At 35.0% G+C, this 18,546-nt stretch overlaps 1 protein-coding gene across 1 annotated transcript; it reads left to right on the top strand.

Annotated features, from left to right (window-relative positions):
- The first annotated feature begins 14,924 nt into the window (after nt 1-14,924).
- Nucleotides 14,925-17,772, top strand: LOC149180608 (putative gamma-secretase subunit PEN-2). Its single transcript, XM_089418204.1, has 2 exons — nt 14,925-15,298; nt 17,308-17,772. Exons 1-2 carry the CDS (start codon nt 15,034-15,036, stop codon nt 17,466-17,468), a joined length of 426 nt encoding a protein of 141 aa, XP_089274330.1. The 5' UTR covers nt 14,925-15,033; the 3' UTR covers nt 17,469-17,772.
- Nucleotides 17,773-18,546: the final 774 nt, after the last annotated feature.

The following is an 18,546-nucleotide window of genomic DNA, read 5'->3' as shown; positions in this document are numbered from 1 at the left end:
TTTACACATGATTCTTCCATGTTAATGTGGCAAACAAATTTACACATGGTTCTTCCATGTCACCGCGACGTGTCATTACATCCCAACCACATTTTTCCACGCACCATATGGCACCTATATGAGGATGCCACATTAGCAGGAAGAGGGTCCCTCGACAAGGTTTGCACCAATTTTTGTCTCCGAGATCAAAAGTTACAACCTTTTAAGGTTTTTCATTTTTTCATTGTTTTGACAAAGTGACATAATGATGTGGCATACTATATGGCATGCTAACATGGAAATGTTGACTTGAAATATCCCACGTCGCAAACAAATTTACACATGGTTCTTCCATGTCAATGTGGCAAACAAATTTACACATGGTTCTTCCATGTCACTGCGACGTGTCATTGCATCCCAACCACATTTTTCCATGCACCATATGGCACCTCTATGAGGATGCCACATCAACAGGAGGAGGGTCCCTCCACAAGGTTTGCACCAATTCTTGTTATATCAATTTCTAATTCTGGGTGTAATTCACAAAAAGCACTAACTTCAACTCTTGACATAAGAATTTTCATGTCTAGCCACCCAAATACACTCCACATATGCCACCTAATATCTCATCCACAAGGCTTGCACCAATTCTTGTTATATCAATTTCTAATTCTTGGTGTAACTCTTGACATAAGAATTTTCATGTCTAACCACCCAAATACACTCCACATATGCCACATAATATCTCAAAAAAAACACTCTTCAGACCTGACAGTCTGAAGATCATCCCTTTGCCATACCTCAGATGGAACATCACAGGAGAGACAACGCATTGCCAATCCTCACCTCCATCTGACCCCTCCAACAACATGCCACTTGTGATGGGAGACTCATTGCTTCTCATGAAAAGAGGGACCGGCTTGTGGAAATTTCCGGGATTCAGTTGGTTATACATACTATTTCTTTTTATACCTAAAGGGTGCACAATTTTTTTATTGCATTTTTTAACTTTAACTCTTGACATAAAAATTTTCATGTCTAGCCACCTAAAGTATTGCATTTTTTAACTTTAAGTCTTGACATAAAAATTTTCATGTCTAGCCACCCAAATACACTCCACATATCTCATGTATTTAATTTAGACATACATTTTATTATCCTAGGTTGAATTATTATTCCATTTAAACCTAATTAACATATCTCATGTATTTAGCTAAAAGGTGCCTCCACACTTAGGTTTGACTGTGTCCCACGTAGCTAGTGCCTCCACGGAAATTCCTATTTCTTACCCTATAGGAATTTTAATGCGGCCTGACATGGGGCCGCATTAAGGCGATACAACACGTCGCTAAGTGATGAGAGAGAAAAATCACTTAGCGGCGTGTTGTATCGCCTTAATGCGGCCCCATGTCAGGCCGCATTAAAATTCCTATAGGGTAACAAATAGGAATCGCCGTGCCTCCACACTTAGGTTTGACTTTGTCCCACGTAGCTAGCTTGGAGGCTTAACTTACACATACATTTTATTATCCTAGGTTGAAATATTATTCCATTTAAACCTAATTAACATATCTCATGTATTTAGCTAAAAGGTGCCTCCACACTTAGGTTTGACTTTGTCCCACGTAGCTAGCTTGGAGGCTTAATTTAGACATACATTTTATTATCCTAGGTTGAATTATTATTCTAACTTACACATACATTTTATTATCCTAGGTTGAAATATTATTCCATTTAAACCTAATTAACATATCTCATGTATTTAGCTAAAAGGTGCCTCCACACTTAGGTTTGACTTGGTTAAAATTGGTTACACACTCACTCCACCATGGTTCTTATTATAAATTCAAACAGATAATTATGATTTTACAAAATTATATAAACACAAAAAACTCATTTCAGCCCATGCATGTGGGATTAACTTTTTGAAATTTTATCTCATCGTCATAATGCACCAACCGTCTACCATAATGTACATTTCAGATTAATAAAATTTTATAAAACCCTAACTTTCAGAGGACATATCTTGGGTTACAGGGAATGAAATCAAGCCCATGATATGTTGTTGGAAATCCAAGATCCACGAGAAAAATCTAGGAGCATTTATTTCAAAAAATTTGTAATTTAACACCCTAAAAATTCAGCAGAAAAAGGATGAATGAAATCAATTCCATGATATGTCGTTGGAAATCCGAGATCGAAAAACTAGGAGCATTTATTTCAACAAATTTGTGAGTTAAACACCCCAAAAATTCAGCAAAAAAAGGATTACAGAAACTGGTCAAACCAAGATTTTTGAGTTAATTTTTGGAAATAAAACTTGATGCCAAAAAGTTTTGTTGTTTTTATCTAGTTTGAATGCTATCTATTTATTGGGATTGCAATAACAAGAAACAACTTGGCTCAAACTTTGGAATTTGTTGTTAATTTACAGGGATTGAGTTTTTCTTTGAATGATTAGTTTCAAATGTTTTTAGATTTGAGTCTTAAATTTTTTTTTAATGATATAAATATTTTTGTAGAGATTTTGGAGGGCAGTTACCAGTTGGAGTCTCAAGTTTCATGGATTGGAATCTCAAAGGAAAATTTTGACTCTCTAGCTCCCAAAAAAATCAGAAGATGTATCTTCATTGGATGGTCTTGAAACAACTCTTTGTTTTCAATTAAAACTGTATGATTATATAATGAAAGTTGTAGAAGAGAATATGGTTCCAATTTCTAAAGAAAAGATAAGCTTTTTCACTATTGTAGAATATCTTCCTAAAGGAAATTGGAAGTTTACAAGGTCAAATTAGAGGAGATATGTTGTAACTAGGGGGAAGCTTATGCTATCATGAGAAATGATTTAGAATCTTTTACGCTCCAAAGCTTGTAACCAGACTTCATTTGTGTACATTGTTGTCCAAATTAAAAGGTTGGTCAATAACTTATAATTTATTCAGTTTTAATTTCTTTTATGGTCTAGATAAGTGTATGATGTATGGTTTTGCATTGTTGTTAATTCCATTTAATTATATGCCTGTTTAAAACTAATTGGAAGCTACCTTTCTTAGTTGGTCAGATTGAGATCAGAGTTGAACCATGAATTCAAGTAGATTGGTGTGTCATGTTGATAATTGTTTAACAACATGATTACATGCTTGTCTTTGCTTTAATTTTTGTTGCATCACATGAACTATTTCTTTGATACAATGTCTCATATTTATCTTGAATTGATTTATTAATAATTGAACTTAAGTATTTGTGTGTGAGGATCTGATAATTGTTTATTAGAAAACCAAACATGCACATTTACCTCAACATCCAAATCATATTAACTGTTTCTATGATTTTCTGACCTATCATAACCTTAGATTCAAATTCGATCCTTTCATCTTACTCTTGGTTGAGAGTGGGACTATTTCCTCTTTTGATCAAGATAGATTAGATTTATTTTGTTCTTTGCATATTTGATCAAATTGAATATGCATTTAGAAAATCATACTAGAAAGTCTCTTTACGAGGAGAAACCCTTTAGTGGCAACGAGACCCACATACCAGTTGGAATCACCATCCCAAATAGAAAAGGGTCTAATTGGGGCCCTAACTGAGTGATATCTCTAATGTTGGCTTGAGTCAAATTTAAGCATCAAATTTTTGGTGTTAGAAGGAGGGCAGTGATAAGATGACCCTTTGGAGCTTGATTTTAAGGTTTTATTTTTATGTATCAGTCCCAAATGTCTATTTGGATGTGTGCCTCTGGACAAGTAATATGCACCACTCCATTATACGTAGTTAATCTCTTGTCGAAAAATAAGTTTGACGGTGAGAGTGAAATTACTGCATCTCAACATGTTCCTCAATTTCTTGATAATTCTCATAACATGCTTCATGAAGGTACCACCTACAGGATTTTCACTCTGACTTTCGAAGGCCATGTAAATAAATGGTATGAAACATTTTTGGCCATGTCAATTGATTCATTGGAAAAATTCATCGATGAATTTCTTTGTGCTTTTTAAAATTTCAGTTATATTAAATTATGTGAAGAAGTTAATGATCTTAGGATGAAATTTGATGAGTCACTGAAAGATTTTCAATTAGATTTATTAATGTTTGTTGTAGTTTTCCTTTAGAGGATTTGCCTTCCATCAATGAGTGGTTTAAACATTTAGTTTCTCTTTCTTTGGAACATGATAAATTTGAATCAAACATTTACGATCAATTACAAGTTGATTTTGAAGATATTGAAGCTATAAATGAACAATACTTCATGTCAACTTTTGTCTCTTTCATGGATGTGAATAAGGGAGAATATAATACTCCAAAAGAGGAACATGTAATCCCCAATATCTCTCATATTCCTACATCTCCATCACTTAATGAACAAATCTCTTGTGTAAACAATGGGGTTTATGTTATCCATGAATTAAGAAATTAATATTTTTTTAATAAAGAGGAACAAAGTTGCCCTGTTTTAGAAATTATAACATTAGAAATGGGAGAAGTTGAATATGAAGTCCATGAAAAATCTTCTCATATCTCGCTAATGAGATTCAATAATATCCCACTAATTCTCTATCAGACATAATTCTTGAATCTTCTTATGGTATGCTCGTATCCTCACCTCTCTGTGATGAACACAATATTGTTTCAAATAATGATAGGTGTTAAAATATTTCAATAGGGCATAGCATAAATTTTGATCAGTTAATCCTAGGAGAAGATATAAATACAAACAAATTAGAGTAAGAATCGGACACCATAATAGAAGAGTTTCCTTTTCAAAATGGTATTTATTTAAGAGATTTTTTTCATCGTCTTCCATATTCAACTTATTGCTCCTTGTACCACGACTTGCTCAATGGACATATTACATAGGAAGTCATTGTAAATCCTTTAGATACACATTTTGTTTGCCCAAATTCTGATCAGGCGTAAGATGGTAATGTTTTACATATAGAAGATGAAAAGAATGAAACTTCTTCCCATTTCTCTTTTGGTTTTCAATCTTTTACATGGGAAGAAGAAAGTTCTTCAACCCAAACCTTTAAAAAAAATTCTATTAATTCATTTACACTTATGATCAATGAAGAGTCGTGTTGATTGAATAATCAACTAGGTAAAATTGATATATTTAATCAAATTAATGGTTGCCATCCAATTAATAAGGATCCTTCTTATACATTGAGGGATGATAGTCCATGTGTTTCATTTGATCTTACCACTTCACGAGAAGCTGGTTGTTCAAAATTTGAATTTTTGGAGTCTTGTCAAGAGAATGAGGCACTTCGGTTGCAACCAATGGTTATGTCAGGTTCTCGCGATCTTGCTAAGATTTATAAAGTTGATCATATCAAGATTCTTCCACAAGATATTCTTCATAGTAATTTTACATATGCTCCATCCTAATAAAAAAAATTGTTTCCAATGTTTATACATTAATCATTATACATACCATGATAGGATATAATCTTAGTTAAAAGAATACTTTCATGTAATTTTTTGCAAATAAGAGGCTCTTCTCTTGCGCATGCTTAATATAGGTATACATATTTCAAATTTTTCATATTGTCTAATATTTTTTTTGTAAGTCGAGATAATTTTCATTAAGTCAAAAAGTTACCTAGTTGTCTATAACTTTTCAAAATTATGTTAGCCTCACCCCTAGTGGATTAATTGGCTGACAGTTGATTCACCATGATTTTTATAGTAGCCAAAAGTTCTGAGAAATATAAAATAAGAGAGTACTTATAAACCAGAAAACCAACAAGATCTACACACAACCTTTAATGATCAAGAATCAGAAGAAGTTATTGATGCAGGGTTTGCCTGACTGGAACCTGGGGATGGTGGCTATGGAAATTTTCATTGAATGTGTTATTCCATGTGTTCCAAATGAGCATCCATATGGTTCATACAAGCCTCCAAATGAACCAAACCATCCTAGATATACCGTTGGTTTCTCTGTAAATCATTAAGGAAAGATATGATCTCATTATAGTCATCGTGTTTCTCCTTGAGGAGTTGTCCCAACAAAGTCTTCAACTTCTAGCATAAGGTGACATAATGGATGTATTGTGATCTTCTCCTCCTAGTGTGGTCAAGATCTAGTAATTGGTGTGAAACTTATCCAATAAGTTATGATTTAGAAAGACATTGCCTCTCTCAGTTCACAATGCACTCTAGTCTCCGTATATCAAATTGGGTACTAGGGAAGGTCATGGTTTAGAAATTGGTAGTACCCTCCTAAGCCTGAACCTCAGTCTAAGATTGGCTAGGTTGGTCATAGATGGATTTTACACATTCCCCTCTTCCTTGGAAACTTCATCCTCATTGGTGACACTTAATGATCAACACTCCAAAATGACCTTTGCACTTAGTATGGCGATGTTTAGAAATCAAATTTTAAGGATAATTCCACGTAGGGTCCACTGGAGCCTTTCAAGGGTTTACACTTCTAATAAGACTCATTCCACCAACTATCCACTCATACCCCATAATGAAGAGCCCCTCAAGGAGACTAATTACACAATGGGGAAGTACAACTGAGCCCAGGCCCCTAGCAGAGGAACCCACCCCAAAAGAACTAAGGTCAAAAGGGGAGTCACAATTGAAACCCAAAATAAGAATTGGGTAGAAACCATGAGATACAAGTTGGTAATAGAAGTTCTGTATGGGAAAGTTATAACCTTACACCCAATGCACTTGTGAAAATTTGTGGGGAATAGATGAAATCCTATAATAAAGGAATCAAACCAAAGCGACCAAAAAATCAGAATTACCACAAGGAAAGTTTTAAGCCGCCATGAAACTATGCCAAAGGTGCACATTTGAAATTCCAATATCCTCTAGGTGTAGTGAATCCTAGGTTTAAGCACTTCCCAACAACCATTTCACAGTGGTTGACACCCCCCCCCTCCCCCCAACCCACTAACTGAAGCCATAAGGTGATAGGGGCTAATAACATATTACCTCAAAAAGAATATTTACACAGTGTAGGCACCCTAAAGTCACCCAACCATCAAATTCCACTGAGCATCCCCTCACATTCAGACAAAGGCCATAATGAAAAATGGAAAATCGAAACATAGGGAGATGGGACTAGTGTCCCTGCAACCATCAAAAACCTTGATCCTCTCTCCACCTCATTCCCTTTGTTGAATGCAGATGAATTAAAGTGGCAAGATAATGCACTTAATTATAGTAACCACACATGTATTGTGCATGGGGGAGGTGTGCCATGCTACCCCCCTCCTTAATCACCATGGGAGTCGATGGGGTGATGGGCACCCACCCCCGAGATCCCTCTCACTATGCTTGTCCAGCCCAATTGGGGTGTTCATATTTTCTAATATTAGTTCAATTTATTTTTCTATTTTTTGATGTACATATGTTTGCAAGGCCAAAGCAACTTGAATGGATCCATTGGAAGTTTGATTATGCTTAGTCCTGATAGTCTTTGTAGCTTAGAATATGTTTAGGAGTACTTTAGTTTTGTTTGAATTTTCTTTTTCACTCATCTGAATAATGCAGTTATGAAGACATTCATGCAGGAAATGAGCCATAATCAAAATGCATTCAAGGAAGACACTTCAACATTTATTCTCTTCTTTTATCATCTTGCTCATGTTTTCTTCCAACATTTCTTTCAAGTCTCATCCTTAATTTCTAATTATAAGGACTTGACTAGTAAATGTTTAAGGCAATCAATTTGATCATGAAGCAAGAGTATTTTGAGGCTCTCATGTTTGAAATTTGTAGTCATAATTGTGCATCTAGTTTAGGATGGAATAAAACATTGATTAACAACATACCATGAAAGACACATTTATCTTGAACTTAGTGTAAAAGACAGGACATATTAATTTGTAAGGAATGTAGTTTTTCCTTTCTATGTTAAGGTGTCCCTTCACACATTTGGTCTTGTTGGGATCTTGTTTTATTTTGGGCTAGTTTTTTTTACCTTTTCATTGTTTTGTTTTCTTTTCCATGCTTTCAACAATGTTGTTTTTCTTTCATCATTTGCAAGATTTCTTATAGTCTTGGTCTTCATAGTCCTTTGAAGTTATGTATAGTTCTTGCTTTGTTTTGGATTTCATTTGATTTTGATTTCATGATGATTTCAAAGTTCTATATGGGAATCTCTCCAATGAAATGCAAATTGGTGGCCCAAAGAATCTATCATTTATCATTATGAATGGGGTTTTCATTTATTTAAGAACATATTTATCAAGTTTCCTTTCTCCTGCATTGATTAGTGACTATGGAAGAAGACTAGGATATGTTTCAGATACTATGGCTTTGTTTTATAAAAGGAAATAGTCTATCTCAATCTTTCTCTTTGAATCCCACCACTTATCCCTCCACACTAAATAATCTACATTATTAGGTCAAGGGAAGGATTTTGGAGTTAGATTTATTAAGTATTACATCTATTTCCCTGAAAATAAAAGCTTCTCTTATACTACCCTACTCTCTTCACCCAACTGCACAATGCAATTCTCAACCAATCAAATCTAAAAGGTGCAACTAAATACAAAAGAGTTGAAAGCACTACAAAGTGTGGGAATTACAAGTAAACTTGTCAAGGCTATGGGCAATCGTTGATAGTGAGGTTATGCTTTTATGGTATGGAGGCATCTTTGTTGGGCTATAGATGCTCGCAGGCGGCATAGAAATGTCGGGAAAAAGGGATAAACTATGCACATAATGGATGTTTGTTGATCATAAAATGCCACAAGTCCTACTTCTTCCACTGAATAGTATGAGAAAATGAAAAATAAATCTCCCTATTTCTGGATTCATTGATTAGATATTGAGTACCTAGATCTTTAAAATTTATATTATTTTACTTGCCTTATGTGGGAACCATAAAAGTTGATGCGATGTTTGAGAATCTTATGAAACTTATCATTTGATATTTAATAGATTTGAGCCTCACTATATTAGCAACTAGAGATAATTGCTTCGTCTTAGTGTGTTGCCATTTGTTGAGGCCTCAACAACTCACCTTAATTTTCGAGAAAAATAAAGGGTCCCCCATATAGATTTTGAAAATATCGACTTAGACCGCATTTGATTTCTTATTGGGTGATTTTTGGGTTTCACAATTTGACAATTTTTGACATTCCCATCATCTTGGTCTCTTCAATATTTTCGTGATACAAAATTTGTCTGATTTTCCTTCCCAGATGAAAAGTTATGGTATTTTGAAGCTTTGTAATTTTTTAATTGTTTTGATGAAGTGACATAATGATGTGGTAGCCTTTGTGGTGCGCTGACATGGTAACATTGACTTAACATAGTCTATGTGGAAAAAAATTTACACATAACACTTCCATGTCACTACCATGTATCACTGCATCCCAACGAAATAACACTTCCATGTCACTACCATGTGTCACTACATCTTAGCAAAATCAACATCCAAACATGTTTTCCCATGTGCCATGTGGCACGTCTACAAGGACACCACATCAACATATGGTCCTTCCTCTAGGTTTGCACCAGTTCTTGTTTTATCAATTTCTAATTATTAACACAATTGACAAAAGGTGCTAAATTCAACTCTAAGCGCAATTAACCGGAGGCATTCCGCGCAAACATAAATTTTTCCCATTCCGAGACGAGAATTTTCCTCTCCCAGCATTTTTGTGAGACATGAGTTTCTTGGCGCTATGGGAACGAGTTTGTGAGTTTTTGGCACCATCCGCTATTAGAATGAGCTTCTGAGTTTTTGGCACCATCCCCTTGGCATGGTTTATATGTTAATTATTATACATTCCACGTATGCCACCTAATATCTCACGTATCTAGCTCGAAGGTGCCTCCACGTAAGCTTCCACACTTAGTTCTTAATTTAGATATTTGCCACCTTGAAGGGCTAAATTATTATCCTAAGATGAACTATCACGTAAGCCTCCACACTTAGGTCTAAAGTAGGCCTCCACACTTACGCCTTAATTTAGATATGCTTTTTTGTCTCGCGTATTCACCTTAAAGGTCCAAATTTAAATATGCATTTTATTATTCTAAGTTGAAGTATCATAATTTTTATTACAAGTTCACACAAATTGAAGTAATTTCACAAAACTATATGAAAATGAAAAACTCATTTCACCCCATGCACGTGGATTAAATTATTTTTGAAATTTTAATTTACCACCATAATGCACCTTCTAGATTAATAAAATGCTATAAGACTTTGACTTTCAGATGCATCTTGGGCTATGGGGCACGAAATCAAGTTCATGATACCTCATTGGAAAGCTGAGATCGAGGAGAAAAATTTTAAAACATTTATTTCAACAAATATACAAGATAAACAACCCAATAATTCAGCAGAAAAGGGCTACAAAATATGGTCAAACTAAGGTTTCTAAATTAATTTTTGGAAATAAAACTTGATGCCAAAACATTTTGTTGCCTTTGTCTCATTGGAATGTTTTCCATTTATTAGGATTCAAACAACACGAAACAACTTGGATGAAATTTTGGAATTTGTTGCTAATTTGCATGAATTGAGTTTTTCTTAGAATGATTAATTTCAGATGTTTTTAGAATTGAGTTTTGCTTTGAGTTTTAATATGTTTATAATGATAATTTTATAAATATATTTGCAGATATTTTGGAGGGCAGTTTCCAATTGGAGTCTCAAGATTTGTGTATTGGAATTCCAAAGGAAAATTTGACTCTTCAACTCCCCAAAAAGATAGAAAATGAATCTTCTTTGGATGGCCTTGAAACAACTTTCTCTTTTCAATTAAAATTGTATGGTTATATAATGAAAGCTATAGAGGAGAACAAGGTTCTAATTTTTGAAGTACATAGAAGATTTTGCACTGTTGTAGAAGACTTTCCTTAAAGGAAATTGGAAGTTTACAAGGCCGGATCAAAGGAGATATGTTGTAGCTAGGGGAAAGCTTATGCCATCATGAGAAATCCTTTAGAATATTTTACACTCCAAAGCCTCTAACCAGTGTTTATTTGTGTACACTATTGTCCAAATTAAAAGTTTTTTTTTTTTTTTTTTTTTTTTTTTCCGAAGAAGAAAATTCATAATTTCTATTATCAGAAATTACATGTTGTTGATGCCCATAGGCATATGCTGTAATGTGGTTTTCACCACTGATCAAAAATCAAAAATTTACATATAGGTACCCACAGGGATACAGTGATAGGATCAGTGTCCATCATAGTAGTGCATAATCACTCTATAAAAACAGATCCAAAAAGTGTATGATCGCTATACAAAACAGATCAAGCTGGAAAATACTGTAATATGTACAAATATATATCATGATAGTGCAAAAATTTAGATGAGGCCATTGCCTCCCTGAAGGGTACCATCAATATATGGTCTATGATAGAAACTGTGCATCCCCTCTGGATAGTGTTCCTCGATCAGCCATTCTCCTAGAGGACGATCCGCCGCTTCTTTCGAGAGCCGGTCAGCAATTGCATTTCTTTCCCTGTAGATGTGAGAAACAGTTATCTGGTCAAAATGTGTTTTGAAAAAAACAATTTCTTCCAAGATATGCTTCAATATCCAAATTAAAAGACTTGTTAATAGCTTATAAATTTATTCAGTTTTGATTTCTTTTAGGCTCTACATAAGTGTATGATATATGGTTTTGCACTATTGTTAATTCCATGTAATTATACGTTTGTCTAAAACTAATTGGAAGCTACCTTTCTTAGTTGGTTATATTGAGATCACAACTAAATCATGGATTCAAGGAGACCTATTTATCATGCTATAACTATTTAGCAACATGATTACATACTTGTCTTTGCTTTGATTTTTGTTGCATCACATGAAGAGTTTCTTTGATACAATGGATCATGTTTATCTTGAATTCATTTATTAATAATTGAAGTTAAGTATGTGCGTATGAGAATTTGATAATTATTTATTAAATAACCAAATATGCACATTTACCTCAACTGCTGCAAATCATATGAACTGCTTCTGTGATTTTCCAGCCCATCATAACCTTAGATTCAAATCTAATCCTTTCACCTTGCTCTCGATTGAGAGTGGGACTACTCCCTTTCTTGATCATATTGCATTTTCATTTAGGAAATCATATTAGAATTTTTCCTTACGATGAGAAAACCTTTAGTGGCAACCAGGTCCACATACCAGTCAAAATTGCAATCCCAAATGAAAAAGGGTCAAGTTGGGGCCCTGACTGGATGATCTTCCTAATGCTAGCTTGAGTCAAATTCAAGCATCAACAAGGAGGTATTCCAAGGTGTTGCTCAATGCGCTCCATTCGTCGGTCCATGTCCTTCATGTGCATGTCTCAAGATAATGGAAGATATTGGCCCGATGCTTATGTTGATCTAGGAGAACTCTACCTAGAAGGAAATTCATATGCCAGTAGAGGTCGACAGCCTACATGTACTGATTAAACATGCCATGAGTGTGTCCGGTGTTTGGTACCTAATCAACCATCTCAACAAGAACTTACGTGTTCAAGAGAGCAATTTTTTGAGAGGCTCTTTCTCCCTCGACAAGGGTGAGTTCTTCCTAGATGGGCGCAAAAGTGATGTCACAATAACGAGAGATTGCTTCTCCTTGGTGGTGATGTATACACGAATTGCTCCTATGAGACCTCTCTTGGTAATAGGCTGCTCCCCTAAGAACTAAGGCTCAATGGGCAAGGCATGAGGGGCAGGACAAAGAGACAAAAATAAACTGACAACTGGGAAGGGGGGATAAAGACAAGATTGCGTAGGGGGGATGCATGATCACTTTAACACAAAGAGGGGGGGTGGTGTCAATAGGATGAATGCCACATGGAGCTACCAACCACACCCACCAATAACAGGGAGGACAGTGGATGGGGTGATAACAACCAGTTGCTAGAGTCCAGGGGGATGCATTAGCCAAACTTTGCGAGGGCTGGGGGAGCAAAGAGAGAGGATGAACAAAAGATGGGAAAAGGACATAAGGCAAAGGAGAGAAAGAAGAATAGGAAGAGGCTAGAGGGTTGAGAAGATAACTATAGGAGAATTCCTGGGGACTTGTTGTAAAGACACATAAGAGATTGTAGGAGATAGAAAGTCCTGAGCTGAGAAACCTGAAAATACGATGACAACTTACAAAAGAGGATAGAGTTCAAATGGGAAGGAAAAAGCAATGGAAAAGGAAGCTACCCCCCACATTGATATGTAGTTGAGTCTAAAACCAAGCACTTCTCTGAAGAGAGTGAGTATCATGCAAGTGGAGTTTTTATGGCCTATTTCTGACTCCCAATGTGTTATGGCTGACATGTTTCAACATAATGAGTTAATGACTATCAAGAGGCGTGCTACCATGTCCCCAACCCTTTAACTAGATGGGTCAATAATAACCTACTCCCCTTCTTTCTAAAAAACCATTTAAAATATTATTTACTTTTTATTTTATATAAAATGACATATTAATTTAAATGATTAAGCTATATTGCCCATTCTTTTAGTCTATGTAAGTATTAATATACATCACTTGATATTCAATAAGTTATATTACCCCCAACAACTCATGAACAATCTATCTATATATATATATTAAAAAATAGATATATACATTTCCATATCTTTCCAACGTCAAGAAATGAACTTTACAATCTAGGAATTGTCCATCCAATGGTGAAGAGGGACGATGCTTTGGAAATGTAACCCCTTTACAATCTAGGAATTGTCCATCCAATGGTGAAGTTTTTTTTTTTTTACTTTACAATCTGGGAATTGTTAGAGAAAGATTTCGGCGAAAATCACATGGAAAATCATTTGTCGACGCGTTTCGAACCAACTAGTGTGGTTCATCGTCAGGACAAGTTGAAGAACAGATCTAGCGAAGCATGTTAAATAGACCGAGTAGAGCCTCCAACGGCTAGTTGACCAGCCGCTAATATGACCAAGGGACCAGGATCAAAAAATTAGTTGCAACAGATTACTAAATTAAGGGAGAATGAAATAAAAGTTAAAACGCTCATGGATCAATGGAATAAAACACCTACCAATAGTAAAAATAAAATAAAACAAATTAATTAATTAATTAATTAATAAATTAAAACTTAGTAATGCAAAATAATACTAAAGCTCTAAGAATAATGAAACCAAATAATAACTAAAGGGGGAATAATGACCAAAGGTAAAGAATAAATAAAAATAAATAATAAAATAATTAAAGTAATAATAATATTAATAATAATGAATTAATTAATTCAAACTAAAAATTAATAATAAATTAATAAGTGAATAAAAATAATGCCAAATAATACTAAAGCTCTAAGAATAATGAAAAAATAATAAATAAAGGGGGAATAATGACCAAAGGTAAAGAATAAATAAATAATAAAATAATTAAAGTAATAATAATATTAATAATAATGAATTAATTAATTCAAACTAAAAGTTAATAATAAATTAATAAGTGAATAAAAATGAAAACTAATAAAATAAAACTAAATTGAATAACCAAAGGGGATAAAACAAAACTGAAAATAAAGGTATAAATAAATAAATAAATAATAAAAATAAATTAAAATAACTATAATAATAATAATAATAATAATACAAACAAATAAAGTAATCCAGTAATAAATAAAGGGGGAGTAATCTGGGAATTGTCCATCCAATGGTGAAGAGGTACTTCGCATTGGAAATGTAACCCTGGGAAGAAACGCAACATTGTCCATCCAATGGTGAAGAGGTACGACACTTTGGAAATGTAACCCCCTGAAAGAAACGCAACACATAAATGTAACCCCTTTACAATTTAGGGTTAAGAATTATCCATCCAATGACCAATGGTGAAGAGGTACGACGCTTTGGAAATGTAACTCTTATGAAAAAAACACAACCCATATATTATATCATTATTACATTATCCCCACGCATATATTCCATCATCATTACAACATCGTTGCGTCAACAAACGGCAACATATGAGATATAAATCGAGATTCAAACCCCTGGTGGGGATGTCATTAATGAACCGTCCCAACTACCTGGGATAACGTCCACATACTACCGTAGAATGGATTTTGTCAAAACGATATAACACCTGCGCTCAGTCGAATGCAGTTGTTGAAAATGGAGGTGGATTTGGAGAGGCGTCGCATTCGAGGTTCTTGGGATCTCAGCGATGGGGAGCTCGAGATGAGGTCGCAGTGGCCGACTGTTGATGGCGCCCTCGGAGTCACCCAGCTCGACGATTGTGTGAAGAAGGCTCGCAATTTCTTCTATGGGGGATTTTTTCTTCTTCCATGGCTCTGGTTCCTCAATTGCTTTTACTTTTGGCCCGTCCTCAGACATCGCTTTCGTTGCCCTGAAGTTCGACCATGTATGTACACACTTTCTCCAAACCCTTCACTCAAAAAAATATAATTCTGGTGTTTAGGGCATATGAAATTGCAATTATTTTTTCTTTTCTGTTAGTCGAAAATTAATTTTTGATGAATGTTGTATTGAAACAAGCTTTTGATCTTTACTGTTCAGAGAGAACCAAATTAATTCAATATGCCCTAAACCAAACGAATCAGTCACCTGCTGACTTCAGTGTCTTTTATCGCTGATGACCGTCCTTGGCAATTGACCAATTTTTGGGAGAAACATCCCTCTGTACCCTTGTTTATTTGCGTTTTCGGAATAGTAGGCTGCGATTAATGGAAACCGATCTCATGGTTTCATGGGAATCGATATTACACCGGATGTTTGTCCTTTGGAAACTACTCCATGACCTCAGTACTTCCTTCCTTGCATGACAAACCATTGGATGAATCATATGCATTCTCAGAGTTTCCTTTGAAGGAAATGTGCTATTTAGCCAATCTTCTCAAGATGAGAAACATTATTGTGCAGAGGTGGATAGATAATTGTTTCTTGAGACTTATAACACTCTGAAATCTATGTATTCAATGCCCTATCTGTTAATAAGTTTTATGCATCTACAGCTAAAGAAGAAAAGATTGGATATTTTTCTGTCCACATCTCTATATGCGTTGCAAATTAGAACGTGGAGATACCCCTGTTTCCATTAAAAAAGCACATACATTTCATTCACTGTTCTGTTTGCTTGGCGTGCATTTCATTTATTTCTGGCTGTTTGGTTGTGTCAAGGTTTGTTTTTCATGTCTCTGGGTTATATCTGGAATTTTCCAGAAAAGCAAGAGTACAGTGGCTAAATCATTCCCGAATTGCTGCAATATGGCTCTGCTTTCAAAGTCCGTCCTTCCGGGATTCAGCAGAGGTGTCCGGGAGCAATTAAAATAAACAAAGAACAGAACAAGCAACAACTTAAAATAATCAGCAACAGCAGATTAGTGAGACTTTGATTTTAACAGGACATTACTTTAAAGGAACGTACATCTATTTAATTGTTCTTTAGAGATGGAGAAATGGGTTGGATCGTGGGGCTTCTTTCTCCTTTGTACTTGTAATTTGTTCTCTTCTCTGCTACATATTCTATGTGGCTTCCTTGTTCCCTATTGTTGTATGGGCATTTGTTATTTGACAATATGATTCTTCTGAGAAGTTCATAGTGTTACATTTAACCTTAGTTATTTTGCTAATACGACGTTGTTATTTGACTGAGTGCTTAGTTTGCACTTATACTTGACGTCTTGAAGCGGCTACGGTAGAGTTGTATGTAGGTTTCTTTCCTTCTACAAGACTCACTGTCAAGCAGTGGTAAGGAGGTTGACTTGCCTTGATCTTGTGGGATTCATCCGAACTGGCTGCCCTATCTGATTTCTTGAGTTCCTCTTGGACCTTTGTTCTGCTTTTGTCTCTATAACCTAGGGAGTAGGAACTAACCTTGCCAGATATAAATATGTTGATGAAGTAGGCCTCCAATTGATATTTCATTGGAGGAAATTGCATCTGTCTTACCATGAAAGAATTCTCTCAAGATGCCGCTGGCTTGCTAGACTAGAAATCTTCTTGATGTTCACGTGCCAAAAGAATTCTCATTGTTCTAACTAATTGAAATTCTGCCAGACAATTTACTACAAGCATATACTATGCAATTGCAAGCATGTCTTATTGTTATGTAAGGACATGCACACTTGCTCTACCATCTTTATTTGCTGTTATCAAATGATGTAACAGTTGCAGCAAACTGTGGATTGCTATTAAATTGAAAGTCTTAGGTTTTTTTTATATAGATACATTTGAATATCTTCAAGGTTGCTGTGCATATCCTTTAGAATATCTTCTATTATTTTATATATATGTCGGCTAATTCTTTACAACTGACTATCGTGGCCGTTATTTTAGCAATAAAAAGAAATACAAGTGTTGTTTCTTTTCAAGTTTAACCCCCGCGCTAATTTTTTGTCAACATGACTGCAGATGTTCTCTGGTCAGCCATTGGATTTATAGTGTATACAACGGTGATTCTATCATGGGCATTGACATTTTCTATAGGGGGTGAACAGCTCTTTGGTTCTAGTTGGAAACGTCTTGCTGTTTATAATATAGCTGATAACTTCGATCTTCTTGGTGGAACATGAATTCATTTGTTGTAAATGGCAATGGGGCTTTGATAATACGTTGATCCTATGGTGCTCTCTTTCTAGTTTTAGATCTTGTTTATAATTGGGTTTTGTATATTACAACGCGTAAATGTTGATTCTAAGAATTTAAACACAACATATTATATTGCAAGCAGAAACGGAGTTTGCTTCATGAAAGGTGCTTGACAGCATTAAAATAGGAGTCAGATGGAATTCGACGACAAGGACTGGTAATTTCAACCCTCTGATTGGAACTGTCATGGCCTAGCCAGATTATCAAGGAGATTGCTATATTCTTATACATGAAATGCCAAACGGCATGTCTAATTTTGCTTATTTAGAAGGTAGGTTAACAGTTTTATAGTACGTTATTCTTTATGATGCCCTTTTAGTTGCAAGCTATTAAAAAACAGTGGGCAAATTTATAGGAATATGTAATGGGCAGAACTACTTGGTTCAATGATGCTTAAGCACTAAGTAGTTGCAGTCATATCCTTACCTTCTAAGTAGTGCAAATCTATAGCGAAAACCAGCTCTAATTTTGTTTTCTTGGGAAAATATTATCATACAGAAATAACAACTTATGACAAAGCAGCGTATTTTTAAACACTGCCAATTAATATTTCCACAGTTATAGGGCTGGATAGCAGAGTAGCGGTGTCGAACTGAGGAACACGTGATAACAATATTTTAGAAGGATATTGTGTAACATTCAAACCTTTATATACAGATCCTAGTATCTAAATGCATGAACTTATACTGACTTGAATAAAATGAATGTAATTTCTTAAGATAGAATTTTTTGTAGTGAATAAAGTCAACATTTTAGGTGTCCTTGTGATACTCATCGCAGATTCAGATTCATATGTTATGAACTTGTACATTTTACTTTCCTCACTTAAAACCAAAGGAAGTCAATGCCTATATCAAGAAAAATCAATTTGATCTAACGATGCCATCAACTAGTATGATATCCTCTCGGTTGTTGTAGGTCGATATAGTTATTAGTAGATTCAAGGATACGGCCATTGTATGCAATAGAGTGCAGTAGGTACAACGCTAATGCAAGGCAGTG

The sequence above is a fragment of the Pinus tabuliformis genome, chromosome 3_2 (assembly GCF_031772625.1).
Source record: "Pinus tabuliformis cultivar Carrire ecotype Pingquan chromosome 3_2, CPIR1, whole genome shotgun sequence".
Classification (NCBI taxonomy): domain Eukaryota; kingdom Viridiplantae; phylum Streptophyta; class Pinopsida; order Pinales; family Pinaceae; genus Pinus; species Pinus tabuliformis.
This window is presented reverse-complemented; position numbering and strand designations above follow the sequence as displayed.